Source organism: Denticeps clupeoides, chromosome 12 (assembly GCF_900700375.1).
Source record: "Denticeps clupeoides chromosome 12, fDenClu1.1, whole genome shotgun sequence".
Lineage (NCBI taxonomy): Eukaryota > Metazoa > Chordata > Actinopteri > Clupeiformes > Denticipitidae > Denticeps > Denticeps clupeoides.
The window spans coordinates 16,043,526-16,068,607 of record NC_041718.1 but is presented as its reverse complement, the minus strand read 5'-3'; the positions used below and the strand labels follow the sequence as shown (position 1 = coordinate 16,068,607).

General features: G+C 42.3%; 2 protein-coding genes across 2 annotated transcripts in view; both read right to left on the bottom strand.

Annotated features, from left to right (window-relative positions):
* grm2a (glutamate receptor, metabotropic 2a) overlaps positions 1 to 5,812 on the bottom strand; it is a 29,944-nt gene extending 24,132 nt beyond the window's left edge. The window contains exon 1 of the mRNA XM_028998982.1: positions 5,364 to 5,812. The gene's annotated coding sequence lies outside the window, so the exon portion shown is untranslated. The remainder of the gene's footprint in view (positions 1 to 5,363) is intronic.
* A 1,856-nt stretch (positions 5,813 to 7,668) lies between these two features.
* tex264a (testis expressed 264, ER-phagy receptor a) overlaps positions 7,669 to 25,082 on the bottom strand; it is an 85,866-nt gene continuing 68,452 nt past the window's right edge. Inside the window, exons 3-4 of the mRNA XM_028998430.1 lie at positions 19,122 to 19,284; positions 7,669 to 9,182 (exon numbers count right to left, since the gene is read on the bottom strand). Of these exons, the coding sequence (XP_028854263.1) occupies positions 8,884 to 9,182; positions 19,122 to 19,284 (462 nt within the window). The 3' untranslated portion in view covers positions 7,669 to 8,883. The remainder of the gene's footprint in view (positions 9,183 to 19,121; positions 19,285 to 25,082) is intronic.

Sequence of the window (25,082 nt, the reverse complement as noted above, 5' to 3'; positions counted from 1 at the left end):
GTTAGAGCAATTTTAATGGCCGCGAAAGCTCGCGTTTGAGCACCATGGAAAATCACCAGCCCTTGCCTTTATCACAGCAGCACAGATTCGCTGCATCCTTTCCAGCAAATTCTAGAAATAAATTGGGTTCAAGCTAGGGGCGTCTATTAGCAAGGATCTCACGATATTATACGCATCATGATATAATCTAATGCTGCACATATTGCGATATTCTATAGTTCACTGAAAATGTAAAAACAGAGCTGGTATACGAGATCTGTGTGGATCACAATACATTACATAATTTAGTCAAAACAACATAACTCTAAACTTAATTTTGGAACAATTTTTATTCAAAATTATACATATTTGATGTCCCTGTATCGTATCCTGTGTACCTATATCACCGCATAATATATCACGATATATTGCTGTATCAATGTTTTCTAACCCCCCCAGTCCAAAGCCTCCCGGCACATTTTCAAACTTCAGACTGAATATCAGAGCACCAAACACACACCTAATACGTCTCATTCAACAACCCATAATTTGAGCATTTGGGGGTTAATAATGTGTTACTACAGAATATAAAATATTGAAACCCAGTCAGTTACATTTATTTTATGTATTTCTTAAAAAAAATTAAAGATCAATTTATAGACGGTGTGTGGCGAATATTATACAGGTACAAAGAAAATAATGCCAGTTTAACACGAGCAATGGAATATGGACTGTCTCAATTTTTAAATAACCGGAGACCAGATTTGTTGACGTGTTGGGTAAATATGGAAGCGTGACAAAAGCTCTCCCACCTTTCTTCCCGGACTGAGCACGGGTCCCAGGAGAGGCCGCTATCACCCCACTCCACAGCCTGGCCAATCTCTACCTCTCATCTTTTCTTACTTTTCACTGTTCCTCAGAATCTCAGAGGGTGGCCGGTGGAGGGATATTCATTCACGTCTTTTCTCTCCACTGAAAAAATCAAGAAATGGAGGTTTCTGTGCAACAACTGCAGTGCCTGTTCATTTAAGAGAGGAACTAATTGCCAATGGCGTCAAGTTGTCCAAATAATGGTTGCAGTCTATTTTAATTGTTCGCTTCATAGTTCAGTAAGATTGTGAGTTGTTTTTGTTCCCAGTCCCACGTTAGCTCTGTGTTTTCCGCTCCACCAGATGGCCTCTTTAATTTGAGTGCGAGGACACTGCCAAACTCCACAGACTGCTCAAACCAGGCAGTGTGAAGGAATGGAGGGGAGGGAGGTGAAGCGATTTGTGTGTGTGTGTGTGTGTGTGTCTACACAAATGTGAAAATTGCACAAAAAGTGGTCTTGCAAGGTGCTAATACGTTGATGGATTTCTTAACACTTACACCCGGGGGTCAGTATTAATATGTGCAGATACATGGACGCCAGGTAGAGGTCATCTATATGCAGATGAAGACCATGAGCAGATGATTTTTTTTTTTTTTTTAAATGAAGGCCAGAAAGGCTCATACATCACCATTCTGGATCGCCAGACAAACCACTTTAAAACTGGCAATGGGCAGTGGCTGAAGACGATCCAGTGAAAATGAAAGCGTCATTGTGGCTATTTATAACACCAACAGAGCACACACGCGACATAAAATTCAATCCCTGGGTATCTACAAAATTTTCACCTTTAAACAGATGTCTTTTTTTTTTTTTTTTTTTTGCTGTAAGGCTCTAAGCAAATAAAATCTTCGGCTCCAAATATTTAGGCTGTTGTGCCAAGTGTGTCCCCGGCAGCAATCAATCCAGAAACAAGGCAAGCTGGAATAACAAGTTACAGTACAGCGGCCAAAATAAGACTGTTAGACTGGCAAACGTCCATTTCATTCTCACAAGTGCCTAAATGGCTGACAATAATGGGCTTGTTTAATAAGCCCTTTGATTGTAATCATTTTAAGCGAGAGGGATGAATACATTTCCTACTCAAAGTGCTGTTAAAGCATGGGTTACCAGTGCCTGTCACCACCGTCAAACCCTAAATTTACAAGGAACTGGCCTAGCGGTTAAGGTAGCGGCCCCGTAATCAGAAGGTTTGAATCCCGATCCGCCAAGGTGCCACTGAGGTGCCACTGAGCAAAGCACCGTCCCCACACACTGCTCCCCGGGCGCCTGTCATGGCTGCCCACTGTTCACTCAGGGTGATGGGTTAAATGCAGAGGACAAATTTCACTGTGTGCACTGTGTGCTGTGCTGCTGTGTATCACATGTAACAATGACTTCACTTTTTTTTTTTTTTTTTTTTTTATGCATTACCTACCGCACAGGCCTATTTCGTGAAACATCACAGAGGCTCGACAACTGGTCAACCTCACCAACATCCTCAAGCCTCTTTTCATTGTCTGGTGCCGTCATACCTTGGACACCAGTCAAGTGGTGTCAAGACAAACTTATTCCATCACATCGTCACATCACCTCATCATCATTCGGGGAACCCTAGTTTCCTCGGGGAGCCATAGTTTCCAATTTTCCAAAAACTTAAAGAAAACACTGTCACCAGCCAGCTGAAGCTCTGCCTTTATCAGATGCCCTTATCCAGAGTTAGAACCTGTGACTTCTGGTTCATAGGTGGGTGTCTAACCCGTTGGTCACTAGCACCCTTTCACCCCCAGAATTTAACCCAGACTCTAATGCACACTGCAAAGTGGTGTTGAACTCATGACCCGTATTAACCCTGAGTTCCCAGTTCATCTTGCTTTGTGGACACGTCCCTTTCCTTTTATATTCCTGTTTCTTAACAGGAACTTATTGGAAGTTATAATCACATCAGCCATTCTTGAGAATAACAAGCAACAAATAATAATGCTCAGTGCTAAATTATCTTGAAATTTTTTCAAGACCAACTTTTCTTTAGAAGCAAGACGTTTTACTGACCTTTTTAAATCAGATATCAAAAGAAAAATTTTATTTAATCCCGACAAAAATTATTTTGTCCTAAAAGCATACTCAAAGCAACAATAGAAATCAAGAACGGAACAGTAGTAATAGTGCAAATAAAAATAAATATAGTATCTTGATCTAACTGAAAGTCAGTGCAGCACTGAAGCAAACGAAATTAGTAGGCTGTCAATCAAAACGGACTCTCTGCTACCTGACAGATCATCTAGACTTTTACTCTGCAAAATCAAATATTACATACACTTCACTACTTACCGAAACCTACACTTGTGCTGACCGATCAGTTTGGCGTTGAGTTTTGGACACTCAACGCCATTTGTTGGCGTTTGAACTCGCGGTGGTAGTAGCCTAGTGGGTAACACACTCGCCTATGAACCAGAAGACCCGGGTTCAAATCCCACTTACTACCATTGTGTCCCTGAGCAAGACACTTAACCCTAAGTTGCTCCAGGGAGACTGTCCCCTGAAACTACTGATTGTAAGTCGCTCTGGATAAGGGCGTCTGATAAATGTTGTAAATGTAAATGTAAAATTTGTAATGATATTTGTATTAAACATTTAAAATGGGTGGAGCCTGATTTCATTCTGCATCACTTAACGCCTTTATCGTCGTCAACATTGTCGGTTTATCTATTTATTCATGCAAAATCCTCAGGACGTCTTTCACCTTACACTACACAGCAAACAAGCCCCATGCTCAGCTTGCAGCGCCGGTTTAAACACAGGGTGTAGTAGCCTAGAGGGTAACACACTCGCCCACAAAGTCACAGGTTCAAACCCCACTTACTACCGTCGTGTCCCTGAGCAGGACACTTATCCCCGAGTGTCTCAGGCGAGGGGGGGACTGTCCCCGTAACTACTGATTGTGAGGCGCTCTGGATAAGGGCGTCTGGTAAATGCTGTTTTAGCGTTATTTACCAGGAGAACACCGCAACTTGCCCCCGTGAGGCGTTACCAAGTGGTGAGATGAGACATTTCCTCTTGCATTAAATATATTTCAGCCAACGATCTGGTTTCATGTGCACTCGAGTCATTGAGGGAAGCCACAAGTAGTGTGTAATTCTTAACAGATTAGACCATCCATTACACACCATAAAGCAATGTTTTCCGCCATATGGTGTGAGCGTAGGAGTGCACGGCGTAGATTTCCTCGCGGACTGAGTTCAAATCGAACCCACGTGGAGACGTCCTGTGGGCCGTCAGCTGTCCTAAAGCAATTAATCGTTCCGCGGTGTAATTCGAGTAGAGCGGTAACGGAATCGCTCTGACTGTTTTACACGTCAGCACTCGGATCGTAAATAAAGAAGGTCGCGAGTTCAAATCTCCAGCCGTCAAGGTGCCACTGAGGTCCCCTCGATCGAGGCACCGTCCCCACACACCACGGTGAAGGGTTAAATGGGTCACCAACACCCAACAGGCCCAAGGAGCGAGGCACCCGGGCGAGGCTGGCATCGGCTGACCACAACCCCAGGCTTTTCCAGCGCGGCTGTGTTATTTTCAGATAAGCCCCCGCCACGCTTCTCCACACAACCTGAAGGAATGGCTCCGGTCCACCCGTCCGGCGGCGTGGGCGCAATCTTTAGCCGCGGGCCACTGGCGACGCTGCGCTGCACTGATACAGGGGAAGTGGGTTCCGTTAGGGCTCAGAAGATAAGGGCACGGTTCTCTCTGGCAAAGCTCTGCGTTGAAACCAACCAACAGTTGCAAAAGAAAAATGTCATTTTTCACGGACAGTTAATTAAGATTGAGTGGGCACTGGGCGGCCATGACAGGGGAGCAGCCTAGGCCACCACACGCCTTTGTTGTCTTAACGGGTCATCAGGGGGTTGCCGGTTCGAGTCCCGATCCGCCACTGGTGCCACTGAGCAAAGCGCCGTCCCCACACACTGCTCACCATGGGCGATGGGTTAAAAGCAGAGGACACATTTCGTTGTGTCACCGCGTGCTGCGCTGCAGTGTATAACAATTTACATTTTTTTTTGCCCCTGCACCACTGACCAATGAGATCACGCGTTACACGGATCGAGCAGTGAATACGCTGGTATTTACGCGACTACCTGATTTCATCACTGAGTGGAAGGGAAAGGTGAACATCGCATAATTACACACACAAAAGGGGGAATTAAAAAGGGGCGAGAATGACGCCGGAACGCTATGAATATCACTAATGGCGGGGAAAAATAATTCCGTTCCATCCGCAGACGTGATTTCGCAAACACCTTCTCCTTCGTGGGTCGCTTTTCACCCAAAACACGACGCGTGGAGCTGCGAAGCAACAGAGCCGAGTTCTAAATGCACGAAGCAACATTTCCCGCGGGCTGCACCTCGCGTTTCTCCAAAACTTGCTCAAGTTGCCGCGCCGGACGCACCCCGAGACGTGGGAATTCCGAAATCCGCGTCCCACGCACAATTAACACGGCGTGAGATATATATATATATCATATTAAAAAAACCCACGTACCTGCCAAGTGTGGAATTCCAGAGGCGGCAGCCGGGGAGGGAAAAAGAAAAGAGGAATTCCGAGTTGGGCTGCATGGGTCCCACTTTTCGCGGGAAGTTGCGCGCTGTCCGCGGTGCTGACGCGGGGACGGGCGTCGGGAAGCTGCTGCTGCTGCTGTTCCGCCCTGCGTGGGGGAAAAAGAAAAAAAAAAAAACCCACGAAGGCGGGAAAGTCGCTGGAAACAGGCGGGAAGTGGCGGAAACGCACTTTTTTTTCCCTGTCACGGAAAATAAAAACTCCCGCGAATCCGGATGCGGATACTGTCCCTGTTCGACGCGCGACTGTCCCCGTTCGAAGGAGGACGGGCGCGGTAATAAGCGGGGGTAATAACCGGGGGTAATAAGCGGGGAGCCGCCTCCGTTCGGTTTTAAAGCGGGCTGTTTCGGACCGACGTGCAAGTTCTGGCGCGGGGTGTTTTCTCCCGGGGGGGGGGGGCACGCATGCTGACCTTTAACCCCTTTTCCTTCTGCACCTTGGCTGTGAAAAGCTGGCGAATTTGGGGGGATAGGTCCTGCTTTTCGGGTACCTTTTCGCCCTTTGTTAAGCACAGACGTTCAGAAATGTTGTGCTGACGATAAAAACGAAGAACAAGCGATCGTGATAAATACCCATATCTGTGGGAACCCGCTGTAGACGCGAGTTGTTCATTTTATTTTTTTGATCATCCCGTCCCTTTGACCCAATTAAGAATATTTGCTCTGATTTTCATTGCAATATTATGTTTCAGACACTGAAGAGATTTCTCTTTAGAAAAAAAAACATTTGCTCTGGGACAGAACCCCTAAATATAAAGAATACAAATGTGCGCTTTCATATTGCACATAGTAAAGCAGAATATAAATGGGCACGCTGCATTAATAACGCTGTAAAATATGATGGAGAATCTCTTTGGCCACGGGGTGGCCCTAAAGGGCACCAAAACAGGCGACGTAATTGCTCGATGGCCCTTGGGTGCCACTCAACCTGCCGCCTGGACACCTTGGTGCATGAACGATCTGCATACAAACCCCAATATGTGATTTTCAGAGTCGAGGTTTTCTGAGCAAAAAGGCTACACAGCTAAGGCATCCAGTCGTGCATAATGAATTCAGTTTCTTTTGTTTTATTTCCTTTTATGCCATGGAGCAGTTTCCCTTCCAGCACCAGCATGCAATCCATCCTTGAAAGGTTGAATAAGAGCATTCACATTTTAATCGAACCCCCTCCCCATGACATTAACATGTATTAACATGTATCTGTTAAGTCTGCATTGTATCTACACCGCCACTTAGGTGCAGAGGTCACAATGTGGCTCTCGGTAGGAGCGTATACCGCAGTCAGAGCCTCTTTTATTAGTTGCTGTAGGCTGAACCGGACAGAATTCTGAGGCTAATGATCAGTTTCTATCACTGGCAGGAAGTATTTCAGGAAACTGCTGCATTTGTGTGCAAAAATCCTCATTGTATCGAGGAACCATTAAATTGTCACATTTCGTGTGGTTAAGAACGTTTTAATGGGTCCATCAAGATAAATGTCCTCTTGCGGAAGTGCCCATGAAAGAAAAGAAAAGGGGTTGCTGGCTTTATAGATCCTATGGCTCAGTGTGTGTGGTTAATGACTGTGTGCGTAAAAAAAAAGCGTATTCTTTTTTTTCACCGATAACCCCTGAATGGCGGCCATCACTGCAAACTGCACTGTTACATGAAGCTATAATGTTCCTAAGGGCTCTGAAAGTGAATAAAACTGATTATTGTCATTGTGAAACACTGCAGCACAGCACACGGTGACACAACGAAATGTGTCCTCCGCTTTTTTACCGTTGGTGAGCAGTGGGCAGCCATGACAGGCACCCGGGGAGCAGTGTGTGGGGACGGTGCTTTTGCTCAGTGTCACGGGATTCGAACTTTCTGATTACGGGTCCACTGCCTTACCCACTAGGGCACCACTGCCCCAAGGTTGGATTATTGGGTCCAAACCCAAAAGGACCGATAGTGATTCAGCTTCAGAAGCGACTTCAAACGGCACAAAAACTTGTTATCAATAAAGTATCATCCTTGCTGGTGCTTTTCTGGCTCCGGAGCAGCCAGGGGTAAGGGCCTTGCTCAAGGCCCAAACACCATGGACAAATCTGAGTTCAGTTTGTGTACAGAGCTTGGGAGGGCAAAAAAAAATAAAGACATTTTTAAAATAATTTCTTAAAGATTTATCATGAAATCTCACAAATTTTCTTTCAAAATCTAAGCTCTGTTCGGTTTGAGGCATCGCAGGCAACACTGAAAACACATTATTAAGAAGAAAGAAAGAAACATTTTATTAAAGGACAGTTTGACCACTGCTATTGACATATCACACATTAAATTAGGTAACAAGTGAATAGGACTGTTTTTGTCTGTTTATCACAAACTGACCTTTAAGATAAAAGACTTCAAGTCTCCAATTGTCATTATAAAAGAAAAAACAGCATAGGACCAGTTCATGACCAAAGGAACAGGAAAACAAGGAAAATATATATATTTTTCAAGCGGAACATGCAGAGGACGGCAGAATTATTCAGATCAGATACTTACATAAGTGATTTAACATACACGTTGTCTTTATTTAATTCAAGTAAGTTCAACATTGGGAAAGTGAAAGTTATGCCCACATAATGAAAAGAAGGCAATCACAGCGCTCAAGTGCAGACATTCAACCAATATTTCCTTCAAAACTGTCGAAAAAAAAGTGCACCCGCTTTAACCAATATAGGTGAACTAACTTCCGTTAAGCGTGGCTGGAAGGAGAAATCGGTGGGATGCCGGTGCTCGAGGACTATAATTTGCTTAGCTCTGGAATAAACTTTTCACTGTATGAACAGAACAAAACAGTTCATTGTAGGAAACGAACAGAAGATTAAAAAAAGAGAAAAGAACAGAAACGTACGTTACTTCATTGTTATCCGTATTTTTGGTTATACTAGAGAACAATCATGTCACACAAGTCTGTCATGTTGACCAGCAACAGAGCTGGGTCTCCAGGATCAACTTGTGTTTGCAATGCACTATAAAATATGCTAATGAAATTAAACATGAAGAAAAAAAAATACTAGAGCCCTTCATTATTTTTTACACCATCCCTTTATAATGTTAAAGGTCTGAAGATCTGACACGAGCAGCTGACAGATGATTTGCAGATGATTTGTGCTGTAACCTAAACCATGTGGAGTGATGAGATTTTTTGTCAGTTATTATACTTATAAGTGGGAAAAAAACCTTAAACTTTATATCCAATTTTGCTGGTTTATTTTTACAATTTTTCTTTGCAAAGGAATTATAGAATTTTTATAGTCTTTACCGTTCCACTTAATTTCAAGATTTAGCTGACCATCAGTGGTTCACTAGGTATTCTTGATATCATCACAGATGATCTGATGATAAAATCAGGGCCAAAGAGCCAACAACTGTTCATATGAAGAGAAAAAACATTAACATCAAAATGACAAAACCAGACATCTTCCCAAATCAGCCTACTCCTCGCCACCAGCCACTGACTGGCTCCCGTCTGCAGTGGTCTTTGGAGGAGCTTCTTCCTCTTCCTCCTCCCTGTGATCATCTTCATCAAGCTCCAGGCCGAGCTCCTCAAACGAAGAGCCGCTCGCAACAGACCCACTGGAGCCCCTGTCGCTGTGTTCTCCTCGCTCGCTCGGGTCATCTCTGTTGTCCTGGTCACGGACGGACGGGGCACTGGATGGAGCCAGGGACGTCTCTCTGCTCTCTGATTGGACATCGTGGCTCTTGTAGCTGCTCTCACTGTTGGAGTCTGCACCTGGACACACCAGAAAAGACACTCAAGATGGAGCAAATGTCATTGGACTAAATCGATTAACATGAATAGATAAATCAAGAAAGAACCACATCTGGAAGAAGATAATCTAACTACCCTTTTGTTGGTGTGTAATTATGTCTGTCACCGAGGGCACAATGTATAATAATGTTTTAAAATGGGAGGAGCCCAATGATTGACAGCTCTCACGAATGATCATGTTTCTTTTGTGTTTTATCCTTTTCTGTAAATCCCGACCTTTCCCTATTTTCCACATTCCTGAATACAACGATTCATTATTTATTCATATTGCAACAACAATGTTGTATAAATATTCTACCTGATCCGGTTCTCACCAGGTTTTACAGTAAAATCATCTGACGTGAGTATTTGGACGCCCCTGATAACGGTCCCCAATGCACATCTGATAAATTACAGTATTGTCCAACTGCTGCAGGACTGGGAAAGGCCATGTTTATTTGGAGGGAAAAGACGTAGGTGAACATGATAATTGTACAAAAAATGACATCCAGGCAACCAGTCTCCCATGGGTTCCACTATAGTGCCAGCTATAATCCAGAACTCCAAACGTGTTATTATCGGAGATGGGACCGAGGCCGAGGGAAGGGCTGAGAGCGTTCCACCAATCACAGCGAAGGATCGGGAACACCGGGGATACAGGGGGCTACAGTGTCACATCAATCTGAAACGCATGTCCACCTTGTGCCTCCAACGCATCGCCCAATCACAATTCCCCGAGACAACCAGTTCATTTCTCTCATGCCTCCATCTTCTCCCACAGCCTCTCCTCCAACCCTATTCATCCCTGGATGACATTTAAGAGTTTTGAATGCTGTAACAAATCAACGGCTATTAAAGTCAGCTTCTCACACAATGGGTCGAGAAAGGAGGAGACTGAGAAGCCCAGATTCTTTGTCTGGGATGAAGGCACATCTTTGATCCTGACTCCTGGTCAGATAAATAGGTGATACATCAGCATGATGCCTATTCCCATGTCCAAAAAATATTTCCAGCAGCTATTTTTGCATGCATGATAATATAGCTCTTTCGAAGTAGATAAGTTATGACAGTATGTAGTGAAATATTAAAATGAAAGTGTGTTTCTCCCTAAAAAGTTTTAACTTATCTTCTCTGGAGAATGGACCTGAACAAACTATAATTTTCCCCCTCTATAAAAAATTAATTAAATAATTAATGGGTATGCATAGCACACCCATAAAGAATCTAATTTTCAACACAAGAAAAATATGCATGTAATAAACATGTAATAACTACTGATCTGATTAAAATAATCTAATTATAGTCCGCTTGCCTAATAATATATTTACCTTCACACAATTCAAGACAGAAAAAAACTGCAAACATAATCTCAATTCTGCAATTGCTAAAGGAATTCAGAATTAATGTACACATAGCACCACATACCGACAGGAAAACACAGAATTGTTGACATTTTTGCACATTTATTAACAAAGAAAAACTGAAATATCACATTGCATTTAAATGTGTAGTATTTTATGCACATCATACATTACAAATCTGTGTCCCTTAGGACCTTAGCAACATTCTGTTGTATATAGTGAAACCGTCCAAGTTCACCTCAGCATCTTCTCAGTTGTGTCTTTCGGCCATAAACGTTCATCAAAATCTCACTTCCATTCCTCTAATACTGCAATTCTGGAGATACCACAAGCGAGGTGAACCTCTGCAGCAATGTTCAGTGGTCAATAGGCGACATCCACGGGCAATAAAGTATGAACACATTAATGTCATGAAGATGCGATGTTGTTTATTGGGCACAGAGGAGACTGCAAATTGCTAGTCGTTTACGTGTTCACGGCGAGACAGTGTGAGTACGAGTCAGGCCTGATGAATACTAATGATCAGTCATTTCTGTATTTACGAGGTCTAATTCATGTTAATGGGATCTTACCATGACAACACCCTTATTATTCATAGGTCACATGAAACCCTCTCACATACAGCAGTCAATTACGATTCCAAATTCCCCTATATTTTTTTACATTAAAGACAGATATGACAGAGCAGGTTGGTTCCAGCATGTAACCAACAGCGCGAAAAGACAAAATTTATCCATTATGTTCATACCCGTGCCCAGCACAATTAACAGGGCAAGAAGCAAATGTCTACATTAATCAGAAAAGGAGGGGAGGCCTTTTCAGAATGGCAAGGGTTCTTCATTGTTCAGTGGAAGGAAAATTCATAAAATTTCAGAGAGACTCAACAGCATCGAAGATAAGACTGATGAGACTTTAATAGCAAGTCTGGGTTTTTGTGGATGTTATATCTACACTGTTATATCTACACTATTGAAAGTGTAAACAGTACAATCCAATAAATGTGCAATTTTAACAAATTAAAATCTTATCAATGTAATGTTTATTCACTATCGTGTTCAATGCTAGCAGCAATGTTCAAACAAAATGCAATCTTCCACTTCACAGATTCTTTTTTTAATATTTAGTTGTCCATCTTATCATCACCATTGACATTCATTTTTCATTATTCATTCAGATTCACACACTATTAATCCAACTGTATGTCTCACTTTATCATTCTCACATATCACATATATTTTGGGATCACATATAAGGTTTTTGTACATGGGGCTTAATGGGTTCTAGAAGTACAAATATGCATAATTAAACTGTGATTTAAAGTATAATGAAAGAAGCAGAGAAATAAAGAATAAATTGAAGGAAGGAAGAAAGCGAAGGAAGAAAGTACTCGACAGTGACCTTTAGTTCTCTGTCTGCGGTATGTGCGTTTGACCCCTCACAACGTCCTGTCTGTATCATTTTGGGGCGAGAGTGAAATGACTGCACCTATCGCACCTCTCACTGCAAATTAGCCCTGGCGTCTCAATTAAGTGAAGGCTCCACAGTCATCGAGTGTAAATGGAGGAATTGGAAATAGGTAGGCAAATATGAGACCTTTTCAGAAGTGATTAGCGCAAGAGACGCAACACCCCTCTCATCACCACAGCCAAAATACACTGGAATGTTGTTCAGGATCAATAAAGCACACTGGGCCTGCGTAATTACATCCTCATAACCACGGCCATATAAATAATCTGCATGTGTCAGTGATTGATTTGTTAGTGTTTTATTAAAGATGAATTGTGGAACGAGTTTGCATATTCAAAATGCTGGTGTTTCGAGAAGCAATGATCCATGAAGAACACCAAAAGGTCAAAAGGTCAGCAGATGTGTGGCTCTGCACTTGTCATCAGGCGATGGGTCCAGGCCTGTCCTGCTCTGGGAACTCAGCTCCTCCTCACCTGAGTCCAGTTCGTTCTCAGCTTGGTTAACACCCTCCAAAAAGATCATTGTCACCTCCAACGACATCATATGGGAGCTGGGTACAATATTACACACTCTCACACACACACACACACACATAGGGTCCCTAACAGAGTGCAAAACTCAACCCCCCCCCCCCCTTTCTCCGTCACAACTCCATCCACACCAGCTTAATTATCGAGTCCGCTTCTCAACAATTCTGAGCCTGCCTGGATGACGGAAATGAGCGATGATCTTACGGACTCATTTACAGGAGGCCGGCGCACAGAAATCAGCCCATGAGAGCAGTTTGTCTCCTCTGAACACAATCTGCATGCACATGCCCAACAACCGCAGGCGTGACAGTGTGGCCCCATGCTCAGGTAACTGATCTATTCAGAGAAACAAAAGGACGAGGCCTCAAAACAAGAAGCTTCGTCCCGACAACTGGCAATCGGTCAAGACAGCGGCAGGTCCAGCTTCGGAAAAGTACCGTCGGATAGCATTTGCCTGAGTTTTGTATCTAAATTGGGCCCTGTGGGATTATTAGCCCAGCATCAGGGCTCTTGTTCTTTAAACCCCTTCAAACTAGAGAGACATATTTTAAAGAGAACCAGAGATGGTAATTAGAGGTAGACCACATCGATGGAAACAGGCTGCTGAGAGAAAATAATGACAGGATTATAGAAATTGCTGAAACAATCAGGTCAGTGTCTGAAATATGATGGACAACGATAAAGAGATACCATATTATTAATATGTTCCCCATATAATACTGCATTACCAGAAAATATTTTTATCTTATCTTGACGTGTATGCACGACATATCAGGGCAGTATCAGCTCAATAATGATGCAGCATGAGGCAGAAAGTGGAAGCAGATATTATTTTCAGCAAAACGCTGATGTGCTGTTGATTGGTTGATTGAAAGTTAATTGTTCCAATAAACAATTGGTGGCCTAGCGGTTAAGGAAGCGGCCCCGTAATCAGAAGGTTGCCGGTCCGAATCCTGATCCGCCAAGGTACCACTGAGGTGCCACTGAGCAAAGCACCGTCCCCACACACTGCTCCCCGGGCGCCTGTCATGGCTGCCCACTGCTCACTCAGGGTGATGGGTTAAATGCAGAGGACAAATTTAACTGTGTGCACTGTGTGCTGTGCTGCTGTGTATCACGTGTGACAATCACTTCACTTCACTAAAGTGGATTGATTTTTATAAGAAGAACTGTCATGGGGTTGTGTCTGCTGAAAGGTAATGCAACTAATTACTTTTGATGCTAAGTAAGTAATGTTATTTCTTATCATTCTGTCATTTTTTATCTTTTTTTTTCCCCGTTGACTTGTGTGTTATATAATGAATCGTTGTATTCAGGTCCCACACCCAAAATGCCATTTGGCCGTGGGGAGTGGCAGGAAAGTGCACCCTGACTGCAGGCCTGTATTCGATCTACTGCATGATTACGCCATTCCTCCCGACCCCGGTTACTACGTGTCACCGCTAACTGCGATGTAATTGCCCTGTAGGTGCATCCCGGTAGTTATGTAATTATATGGCAATTAAAAATTAAAACGATGGGACGGTAATGGACCTGCGTCTTACGGTTACTTAACACAGAGGTCCAAGGCCACGCACAAGCCACAAGTAGCATGCTGTAATCCAGGACTAGTAGAGGAGGGTTTTAAAGGCGCGTTGTTTTATTCGGTTTGCTAATTTATTGAGCAGAGCATTATTTCCCGCAGGAGTATTTCAGGGGGGAACTCCCCGCACGCTCATACTCTGGAATCATTTCGATGCTTTGTGCCAAACTGAAAGCGGCAAACATCAGAGGATGTTTTGCCAGTGCCTTTCTCAAATCATATTAATAATGAACTGTTTAATTAGAGCTGTTCAAATGGGCTAACCGATATAATTCGCGCTGGAACAGCTAAAAGAACGTCTTGAGCAAGAAAAGTTTTTACGGGTTTGCGCAGCACTTTCTTTCAGCAGCAGCTTTAATAAAGGACAAAGTGCAGTTTCTTCAATAACGCTGGCAACAAATAATACTTGATGGGCCATATGTCTAGTTTAATTGAAACCGTTAGTCATGGCCCATGGCATTCGTGTTCGTGTCCTCTCAGCAGCTACAGCAAAGCCACTCCCACAAACTGTAATTCTGCTTTGATTAAATTGGTACTGAATAATGTTTATTTGCATGGCAAACAGTATAGTTGCGGTGTATTCGGCGTATTGCAATATAAAAAAAGGAATGTGATTCCATTCTGGGCATCCTCTATGTGCTTGTTTTCTACTTCAACAACGTGGAAAACAGTGGATTATGGTGACCCCCCCCCCCTCGTGCTGCCCGCATTAGTAATCTCCCAAATGGAGGAGTTTGGTTCACATCCCACACTTGTCAGGCGCAGCCAGGCAGACGTGATTGATCTGCCGCTAATTAAGAGAGCCCGCCAGTGTGCAGCTCCCGGGGAACTAAGCCCCTGTCCCGTCTGAGTAATGACCACGGCATCAATCTCTAGAACCGTGTTTTCACTGGCCGGCAAGCTTCTGAATTGCACATCAGGCATGATCAAGAGACCAGTGTAAAGGCCGAAGCGCGTACTCGCTTGGAAAGAGCTGCTGGGAACATCGCGCATTGAGTTTCTTACTCGGGGCACAATTCAAGATACACAACGAATGCAAACTGTGATGTGTGTGATGTGCCTACTTGTGTACGTTTACACTCATGGGAACACAGCACCCTTGATCTGCACTGAGGTCTGACAGCCAGCTCCTCTGTTCACTAGCACCACTTCCAGTGCTCACAGTTAGACAAGTTCAGTAAGAACGAACGCTGAGAACCGTAAATGAGCAACTGGCGTGGGGTCACCAAGACGAAGTGACCCCTGTCTGATGTTCATTCAGCCAGAGTTTCGGAGCAAGAGGCCAATTCTCTAAAGACAAGCACCACAAATATAATCTCATCAAATGAGTGGCAACGGTTCAGCATGAAGCGTTTTGAAAATGGATGCTAAATAATCTCATGACTGAGGTGTGATTAAAAACATATTACCAAAAGCAGATTCCTCATGATCATGTAATATTGAATGATGTAACAATTATTGAACCCTTAGTCTGATCCAAATGATCCAAAGAGGACTTGGATCTGCTCTCGCACTTCCAGATGCCACAGGACAGAGTACTTAGTCGCCTAGTGGGTAACACACTCGTCCCTGAGCCAAAAGACTACCATCCAGAAGGACTATCCCTGTCACTACTGGATAAGGGCGTCTGATAAGTGCTGTAAATGTAAATGTAATACATACCAGCAGAGGTACACTGTTTCAGCGAATGAAAGCATGCAACCAAATAAAAAGCGCCAGAATTTACTTTTAAAGTCCAGCATTTAATAAGATCTCAGATGAACATTCTCTATTATTTCCCCCACCTGGAATCACAATGGAGAACAGTGTCAAAAGTTACATTACCAACAAATTACAGCAAAATCAAACATTGGCATTATCATGAACTCATAATAATGCCACTGTCATCATGATAATGGCACTTTTTAATTGTTTATGGTCACATCATGTGACCAGCTGCTGCCAGAATGTTGCTTGGGAACAGATGGAACAGAAATACAACTATTTTCTTTCTATCTTTATTCTAACCTTAAACAAATATTAAAGGGCAAATTGCAGCTTCCTCCCAATAATGTCATGACATACCATGAGATACTAGAATTAATGCGATGCAGGCGGAGGCATGAGGTCAAAGGTTGAGCAAATCATAAAACTGTGGTCCTAATTATCGTTCATCCAAGACCCTGCATTATAATCAGAAGGAAATATTATTCCTTTAGAAGACGATAGAGAATTGTTTTATAGGAGATATTTGACCAAATCACTGTCAGCCCATAAGACTTTGATACTTTGTCCAGACAAGAGAGGTACAGAAAATTGTCATTGTCGTCACAACCAAAATAGCTGTATGTATGTCCTGGCAGCAGATGCTGAAGGACCGGCATCCCTGAAAATTGACAATAAGTTGTAAGGTGTTTCAAATCCAAACAAATTCCACATGTTTTCACAGGGCGGATGCCAGACAGCGGATGAGCGAATTCCTCTCTGCTGAGCCCAGCTCAATCCCAATGCCGCTTTGGCTTGTTCCCCATCCTTCATTTCATCAGAGCATCTCAGCAGTCACCACCTGCTCACCAGGCCCCCTTTTGCCAGCCGCGGTTCCTCTCAGAAAATGATTTGTGCAAGACAAAGTCAATATTGCCACGGCACTGAGTCGCAGGCCCTGTCAAGTTAAAAAAGAAAGATGGCAACTTTAAACAGGGCGCACTCAGAGAAACACAATCGCTGTGACAGGCCAATTACAGGACTGTAGGGGAAACAGAGACGGTAACGCATTTCACATTCCATTAGCATCCCTCCAGAGATAACGCCACACCAGGCCAGGGAGAAATTACCACTGTAAGGATTACAGAGGTCCTCTCAGATCAAAGAAAAGGAAAAACAGGGATGGTCACAAAACTTAGAAAGCCCTATCTGTTGACTGAATATAAGGACAATCATACATGTGGTCGGCCACGATGTAAATGAATATGCATGTACTGTTTGGTGTCTCTGTAACCACCGATTTGTAACCTCAGTGAATGTGGAATGAGTGTATTGCATAATATCACTTATATCTCTTTCTTATTATGAGGATCAAAATGAACCCATCTCCTGTCAAAAAGTCAGGAGCAGAGAATTTGATACAAGAGAGCGGGACCGAAAGAACTGCTAGAGGAACGGCACAAGCAGCAAAACCACAACCAAGGGTGCATCTTCCTGCAACTTCTTCAACCTTCAGCCACAACCAGTCAACACGAGAGACCAGCAGCACATTATCGCGGCTAAAGTAGGAGCCTTCTAAGCCTTACTGCGTTATCATCCATCAGACAGAGAACATGTTTCAGATCTTGCATAGTATATTAGAACTGACTGTTCATTGCATAAGTCTGCCACCGTGGTACTTGTGAAGCCGAGCTGTATTATTAACATCATATTCTGCTCCTTAAATTTGTGCTTGATAATCTGATTAAGGTAAAATCCAGCACCTTACCTTGATCAAGATGGCTGTACCTCCCTTTCCTCATTCATGTTGTTTGAAATAGTTTTAGAACTTAAAATTCCCAAAAGCTTGCTGAAACAAGTTCGTTGAATATCTGCATTAAAATCTAGGATCCAAACACTGATAACGATCAGACTTGCTCTAATTTGATCTAATTTATAATAATCGTGGACGACCTCTGGGAATGCTCCTTTTTGTCCAAGCCTCATTATAAGAACATTATTATTAAAATTACCATTAAAATTACTCCGACAAGTTGTTAAACACTTGGAATTATTAAAAATGTACTAAAAATCACATGCTTATGAATCAATTCCCAAACTGATGCATAACCACACATTTGGGCTCAATTTATCCTACAGGACCTTGTACACCAAGATATCGATGTGCTCAACATTCTGAGTAACGAAAAAACACATTCACTGTTCAAAACAGTGTCAAGTCAACGCATCACTTATACTCCTTGGAGGCAGGCATAGGCATGGTGGAGGCAAGGATCATCTACTGCTGGAATACCTTCTGCCTGAAAAATCTTCCTGTCCCCGTCCCCCTCCAGCACCTAGGATAACGTCTCAGTCCTGTCAATCATCTGCAGCTCATATCCACTCAACACATCAGTATACCTCTGATGCAGTGACCAGGTGAGCATGCAGTGGTTGGGGGACCGTCCCTGTAACTACTGATTGTCAGTCGCTCTGGATAAGGACCTCTAATACATTTACATTTACTGAATTTACCAAACGGCTTTATCCAGAGCAACTTATAATCAGTAGTTACTAAATAAATGTTGTAGATTTAATTTTAACATGAAGAGGCATTCTTTCATGCAGTAAAACTTGAGTTCAAACCCACTATCTGACCAATCATCTGTAGGATATACTGGAAGCAAACCTCCCAAGTGCCAGATGCAACAGCGTCAGACGTCTTGTGGATTGAATACTATGGTCAGAACTGTGTTGGGGCCTACGCAATAGGATGTACACTACCAGTCAAAAATTTGGATGCACCTCTTCTGTGGCGGTTATGCAGACTAAGATGGAGACATTTTGAAGAATCCAATGCAAGAAGCATATTTAGTATCTTTTTAGCTGAAGAGAGTGAAGAATGTTTGATGAATCTGTTTTTTACCTTCATGGCTGCATTTTTCACTTTTGTCATCAATAAGATGCTTATTAACATCATTGAATGATAGGAAAGTGCCCAACATTGGAAACCATCCCTGTTGTCAAGAGCGGGCAAGAAGGTGAAATTCTGCAATAGCAGCAAAAGATTTGGAAAATGGACGAAAATTTTCAACTTTTTGCATTGCTTTCTATTTATTTATTTTTTTATTACATAACCTCATGCATGTTATTTCATAGTCTTGTATCTACAGTTTTGTTCTATGATATTAAAAAAATGCAAGACCCATAAATGTTTGAGCCCAAACAAAGAAAAAGGATAATAGTTGCTGTGATTTGAGATGAACACATAATTTGGGGATTTCTTGTTTTGATCTTGGATGTTCAGTGACTGCTTTACCTGTGACATCAGTCCTTCTGTCCTCGTCCGACTCGTCCTCTCGCTTCTCAGCCTGTCTGACCTCTGGCACCAGGAAGCTGTTCTGGCGTGCTAATGGGCACACATAGTGGATCGCATTCTCCGCGTAGATCTCCATGTAGGGGAAGGCACACAGTTTCCGCTCCTGTGCAACAAATTATGAGAGAGAAAAGGAGATCACTTCAGAGAACTTTCCTGAAGTGGCTTTTAACTAAAGAGGCTTACAAAGAGAATGTGTCTTAGGCACAGAATTTGCAGAAGGCGATGGCTAATTCGAAGTCCATTTACTGATATGTGCTACTAAGGAAACCAATTGAGGTAAAAGCCAGCAAATACACGCCCAACACTGTTAAATATAATAGAACACTTCACATTAATTTGTGCTATTTTACAAGAAGGGAACATCATGGGAATATATATATATATATGTGTGTGTGTGTGTGTGTGTGTGTGTGTGTGTGTGTGTGTGTGTGTGTGTGTGTGTGTGTGTGTGTGTGTGTGTGTGTGTGTGTGTGTGTGTGTGTGAAGCTGGTTCAGAGCAAGTTGGAGTAAAACAGATACATAACAGGTTGTGGAAACTTCTTGCAATTGCCTAGAGCAGGTTACAGTCAGGCATCTCCCGGACATCCAGAGGGCCAGACTATAAACAGATGCAATGCTATTGATAGCTCAGAACGCGGTTATGAACCAGATGCATATTATTACCCGTGCTGTCATTCCTCAGAAACATGTCCATCGTTTGTGTTGTTTAGGTCTGGGCCTTATTAAATGATCAAATAATACAGACTTGGAAGATGGCAGTGATTTGATGAGCAAATGAGCCACACTTGTCCAAAGAGAGCAAGTGAAATGACAAGTGCAGGATAAATGGTGAATCCTTGTTTTAAGAAAGTCGAGGTGTGTTATCTTAAAGCCCACTGAGACTTACACATTGTTGTAAAGAGAGATAGCAACAGTGGACCAAGTACAGAACCTTATTGTAATCCAGTTGTGATGTGAGGTGGGGCAGACAACTAAGGTGGGATAATTTAATCTCATCTCACCAATGATAAGACACAATTGAATTAGATAAAGAATGCATGCTGGCTCATTGCGTTGAAAGTCACATTGGCCCCTTGAGCATATAAGTAGGGGGCAGTGTCACTCATCATTTGCTCCAAAACCAGCCTCCCTTTGATCCCCAGTGCTGCAAAGTGCTGAGCCGAGAGCAGGGAGTATTCCATCAGTGGCAGTGTGACTACGAGGCCAGCAGTTTCATTGAGCCCGGTAAAGGTTAAGCACAAGTGGAAGCTGAGCTTTATTGTAATTTCAGCTACATACATGTTATAGACAGTACATAGTGAAATGAAACAACGAAACAACTCAGGGAACCTGGAGATACATGTAACATTTAAACAATTAAAGTTACATACTGACATAAAGTGCACACTTGCAACACAGAAAAACTGGGCTACATAAAGTGCAGGGGACACAGGCAGTGATGCAGCTGTTCAAAATGCTCTCGATAGTCCCTCTACAGAAGGTGGTGAGGAAGCTTTGTTACCCGCTAGGCTACTACCACCCTAATAAATTTATTTAAAACGGACATGTTGTTCACCTATTTATTTATCAACTCAAAACCTGCTCACGGAGATATTTTGGAGTCTCAGTGCATAAACATAAAGATCTGATGGCAGGTATGACGCATGAGGACATAATATTCATAAACACATTAATAAGTCTGCCGTGTCTGATACAGCCTTGGAAATGGTAAATTAATATGAAAGAGCAGCACAAATAAACAACAACATTTTGAAACATAAAGCACTGACAAGCTACACGCTGCAGCCGTGTACTGTAAAACCAGGAGACTGGTTTGCTGCAGGATTTGTTTCTGTATGACACTTACAGGAGGTCCACATTTATTCTTCTGGTTTATTAAGTTTTGTCTAACAGCTTTGCAGCTATTATTATAGTCTACATTCAAACATATTGTATAGTGCTATACTTTTTCATAAATCCACAGTGCCTCCGGGTCTCCGGGAAAAAAATAATTTAAGAGATAAAACATCATAAAACTATATTAAATTCTACCAACACGCCGACAACGGATCACATGTCTTCCAGCTACAGAATATGAGTATTAGAATACATTGAAATACAGTGTGCATGTCTATTAACATACTTTAAAGGATCCTGCATATTTTGCATTTTTCATAAATTAAAATCAGATTGGTGGCTGTGGCTTAGCACACAGGGCAGCAAGAAACAGGAAGCATAATACTGTAAGAGCAGTGTGGCATTATACTTTGTTTAAGTCTGAGATTGTGAGTGTGTATATGTGTGTATATTTTGTATTTTTGATTCCAATTCCCCCAAATTATATTTTCATATTCTTTCTTGTTTTATAAATGATATATTTCATACTCTATTTCATGCAAGTCAATGAGTTAAAGGGTCCCATGCAATGTACCCATCAACAGTGGCAGGTCTATTAACATACTTTAAAGGATCCTGCATATTTTGCATTTTTCATAAATTAAAATCAGATTGGTGGCTGTGGCTTAGCACACAGGGCAGCAAGAAACATGAAGCATAATACTGTAAGAGCAGTATGGCATTACACTTTGTTTAAGTCTCAGATTGTGAGTGTGTATATGTGTGTATATTTTGTATTTTTGGTTCCAATTCCCCCAAATGATACTGTACTCTATTTCATGCAAGTCAATGGGTTAAATGGTTCCATGCAATGCACCTATCAACAGTGGCAGGTCTAAAATTCAGTCTTTAAGCACAAATACGGGACAATCTGAAATTAACTCAACAGATAATATCCATAATGTTTAGTGCATGTTGGTAAAATAATTTGGCAAATATAAATTTGCATACATTTACAGCATTCAATAGACACCCTTATCCAGAGCGACTTACAATCAGTAGTTACAGGGACAGTCCCCCCCCTGTAGCTCAGGGACACAATGGCAGTAAGTGGGATTTGAACCTGGGTCCTCTGGTTCATAGGCGAGTGTGTTACCCACTAGGCTACTACCACGCTGCATATATAATTTTACTGAAAACTTTTGTTTGTATTCAAGGGAACTGTTTTAGTTGCTCAGATGGGAACACAGATTCCTTGAACTTGTTGAGATAATGAGGAGGAAAGTGACAGCAGAGACAATACGCTGCATTCTGCCATCTGAAGGGGAAAACCGAAATCCGTACAAACTGTGAGCCAGATTTCAAAGCAACTACTACTCAACCACTATATATGTGACAAGCAGGCTAATCACCCTTCACTAGCTGTCTTCAGGACACATAAGACAGCGGTGAGGAGTCTGTGGCAGCCCTTAATACGTCACGTCGCATCATCGTTATTGTACCCAGCAGCGCTGTGGTAAAGCATCCAGATGGCACCACTGACACCACAACAGGCATATTTACCCTTGCCTGAGTCTTGCAGAACAATATGCTGGTGGCTCCATTAGAGTAATAAGCTCAAGCTTCTTAGCAAATTAATGAGATTTCCTGATGGGACGCAAAAGACTCCTGATACTTTAAATAATCTACAAATGTGCAGTGCCGAAAGGCAGCCCGTGAGTAATGTGATCAAAAACAAATGTTTCTATGGATATATTAAAGTTTATCTAAGGATATAATAAAGATATATAAAGTTACCGAAAGGTAGGAGCCGATTGCACCTTTGGCACCCAAAATAAACTCTAAAATTAACAAAGTATAATGCATACATCATCAAAAGAAATATAATAAGCAAAAGCATTAGGACGGCTTTGCTCTATATAGACAGCTTTCCCTGTGCATTATTAATCATGCCATCATTAAGCACGTTCGAGTGAATAATATATGAAAAATGGTTGACATTAAATTTATTGCTTATTAGCACCTAGACCAGTCAATTTCCTTCGTGCAGTCTACCGTGTCATAATCCATCACACTTTTGAAATATCAACAAGAATTACAAAAATAGAGATACATCCCATATGCATTATTAAATAATGATTGGTGTACTTCCTGTCTCCGAAAGGATTGTTCCCTTTGATGAGCGCCCATATATCCAACCCATCTGGAATATAAATAAATATCCGACAGATTAACTGGCCCGTTGTCATTGAGACTGTGCTTCCGGCGTGAGCATTTTTAATTATAACACAGGGATATTCGATTTTCTCTCCTTGCCCTTTCATGTGACAGTTTGCCACCCCGGTCCTGGTTGGAGGCAACACGTCCTCTCGCTCCCCGGGAGGCTGCATGCCTCCACTTAGCGTCTGCCTGCATGAGTGCAATCAGAGGCTAATGAAACCAAAGTCAGCTCTCAAGAGCTGGATGGAGAGGCAGATGATGCCGCGCACTCATCATACCAGATCAGTCGGCGGGGTCGCCGTGGCAACACCCTTAATGCACTGCCGAAGGCCAGTTCCTTTTCCGATCCATGCTTGAGCAGTCACTCTGTTTTTCCTTCCCCCTTCATTTGTTGTTCCCAAAATGACATTTCAGTAATCGTAAGGATTAGGCCTACATTCGATTCTTGCTAGAATCCCCTACGGGACAATTACACAATAGGGCTTCAAAGATAACAGCATATGAAATTAATTAAAAATTAGGGCTCCTTAGTTTGGAACTTCTTATTCTACATACAATTAAATGGGAAATCCTAAATGGCAATATCCCTTTATGACAATGCAATTATTTCGGCAGATGTGCATAAGTCAATTAATAAACCCACCAGAAAAAAACATCAAAGCCTTGGGAAAAGCCTGCTGATCATTTTTGTGTTTCAGTAAAGTATCCACAGAAAAGACATATCTTTCCCTTCTCTTTGCAAAAGGTGCAAACTTTAGTATGCAAAGTAGAGTTGCAAAAAAAAAAACTGCTGGAAAAAGAAGAGCCTTTGCTGTATAAATATATCCTCGATAAATTGTGATTACACCTCACTACTCGGAGCTGTTCCAGCAGAAAACAATGACGCTGGTTACCAGGAGAGCCTCCAATCCTGGGAGAAGCGCGCTTTGAACTAAACAGTAATTACCTTCTCTGGGGCTCATATCATTACCTTTTACCGAAGCCCGCACTGCCGCACTGAATCATTATTTTCTGAAGGTGTACAGAGAACACAAGATGAAGAAAAAGACCTGTGTGTGAGGACGAAAGGTCACCGCACTCTTTCACTCCATTTATACCACCAAAAAATCAAAAGTTGCTCACTAAACCAAATCAATCTCTATAAAACATAGTCAACCTGTCCCTCCCTGATGGACATAGCATACCTATTGTGCCTAAACAAAGAAGCTGCATGCACCTCCACCATGCAGGGAATCGGATTTCTTTGCATCAATAAAAGTTGCGACCCACTGTGTCTCCGTAGTGACTGAATATGGACATCCCCAGGGTACAACATTCATTCGGCCTCAAATCATCTTCACAGCATCTCAGACACTGCATGACCAATGGAGAGAAATCTTTAATATTTGTGTAGCTCAGGGAGGGGCATCAGCGAATAAGAAAGAACGTAACCTACCATCCTCCATGTCAGTGAAAAGAGAGGACTACAGGGCTACTACATTTCAAAGTCTGGACAACAGAAAGTTTATCTGGAATGAGAGGAATGGACTTCAATCGGATTACAAGGACACAAATTACCTTCACCATGATGAAGCCATTTGTCATTGCCATAAATTTGTGACAGAGCATCTACTGAGCCATTGGCTGAAATCACCACCCTGTATTATTAAAGGCTGACTAAGTCCTATGAGTTGTGGTAAAAAAAAAATTTTTTTTTTTGCATACACTGCCATGCAGAAATCAATGCAAAAAAAGAAAATAACTGATTTATAAAAATACATTTTAGAAGAATTTCCATTCTGAATTTTCCTAATTTCATCTGTTTTATCCGCCATGCAAGATGAAATTATTACTGTCATCAGAGCAAACTGTCCATCCAGTGATTTT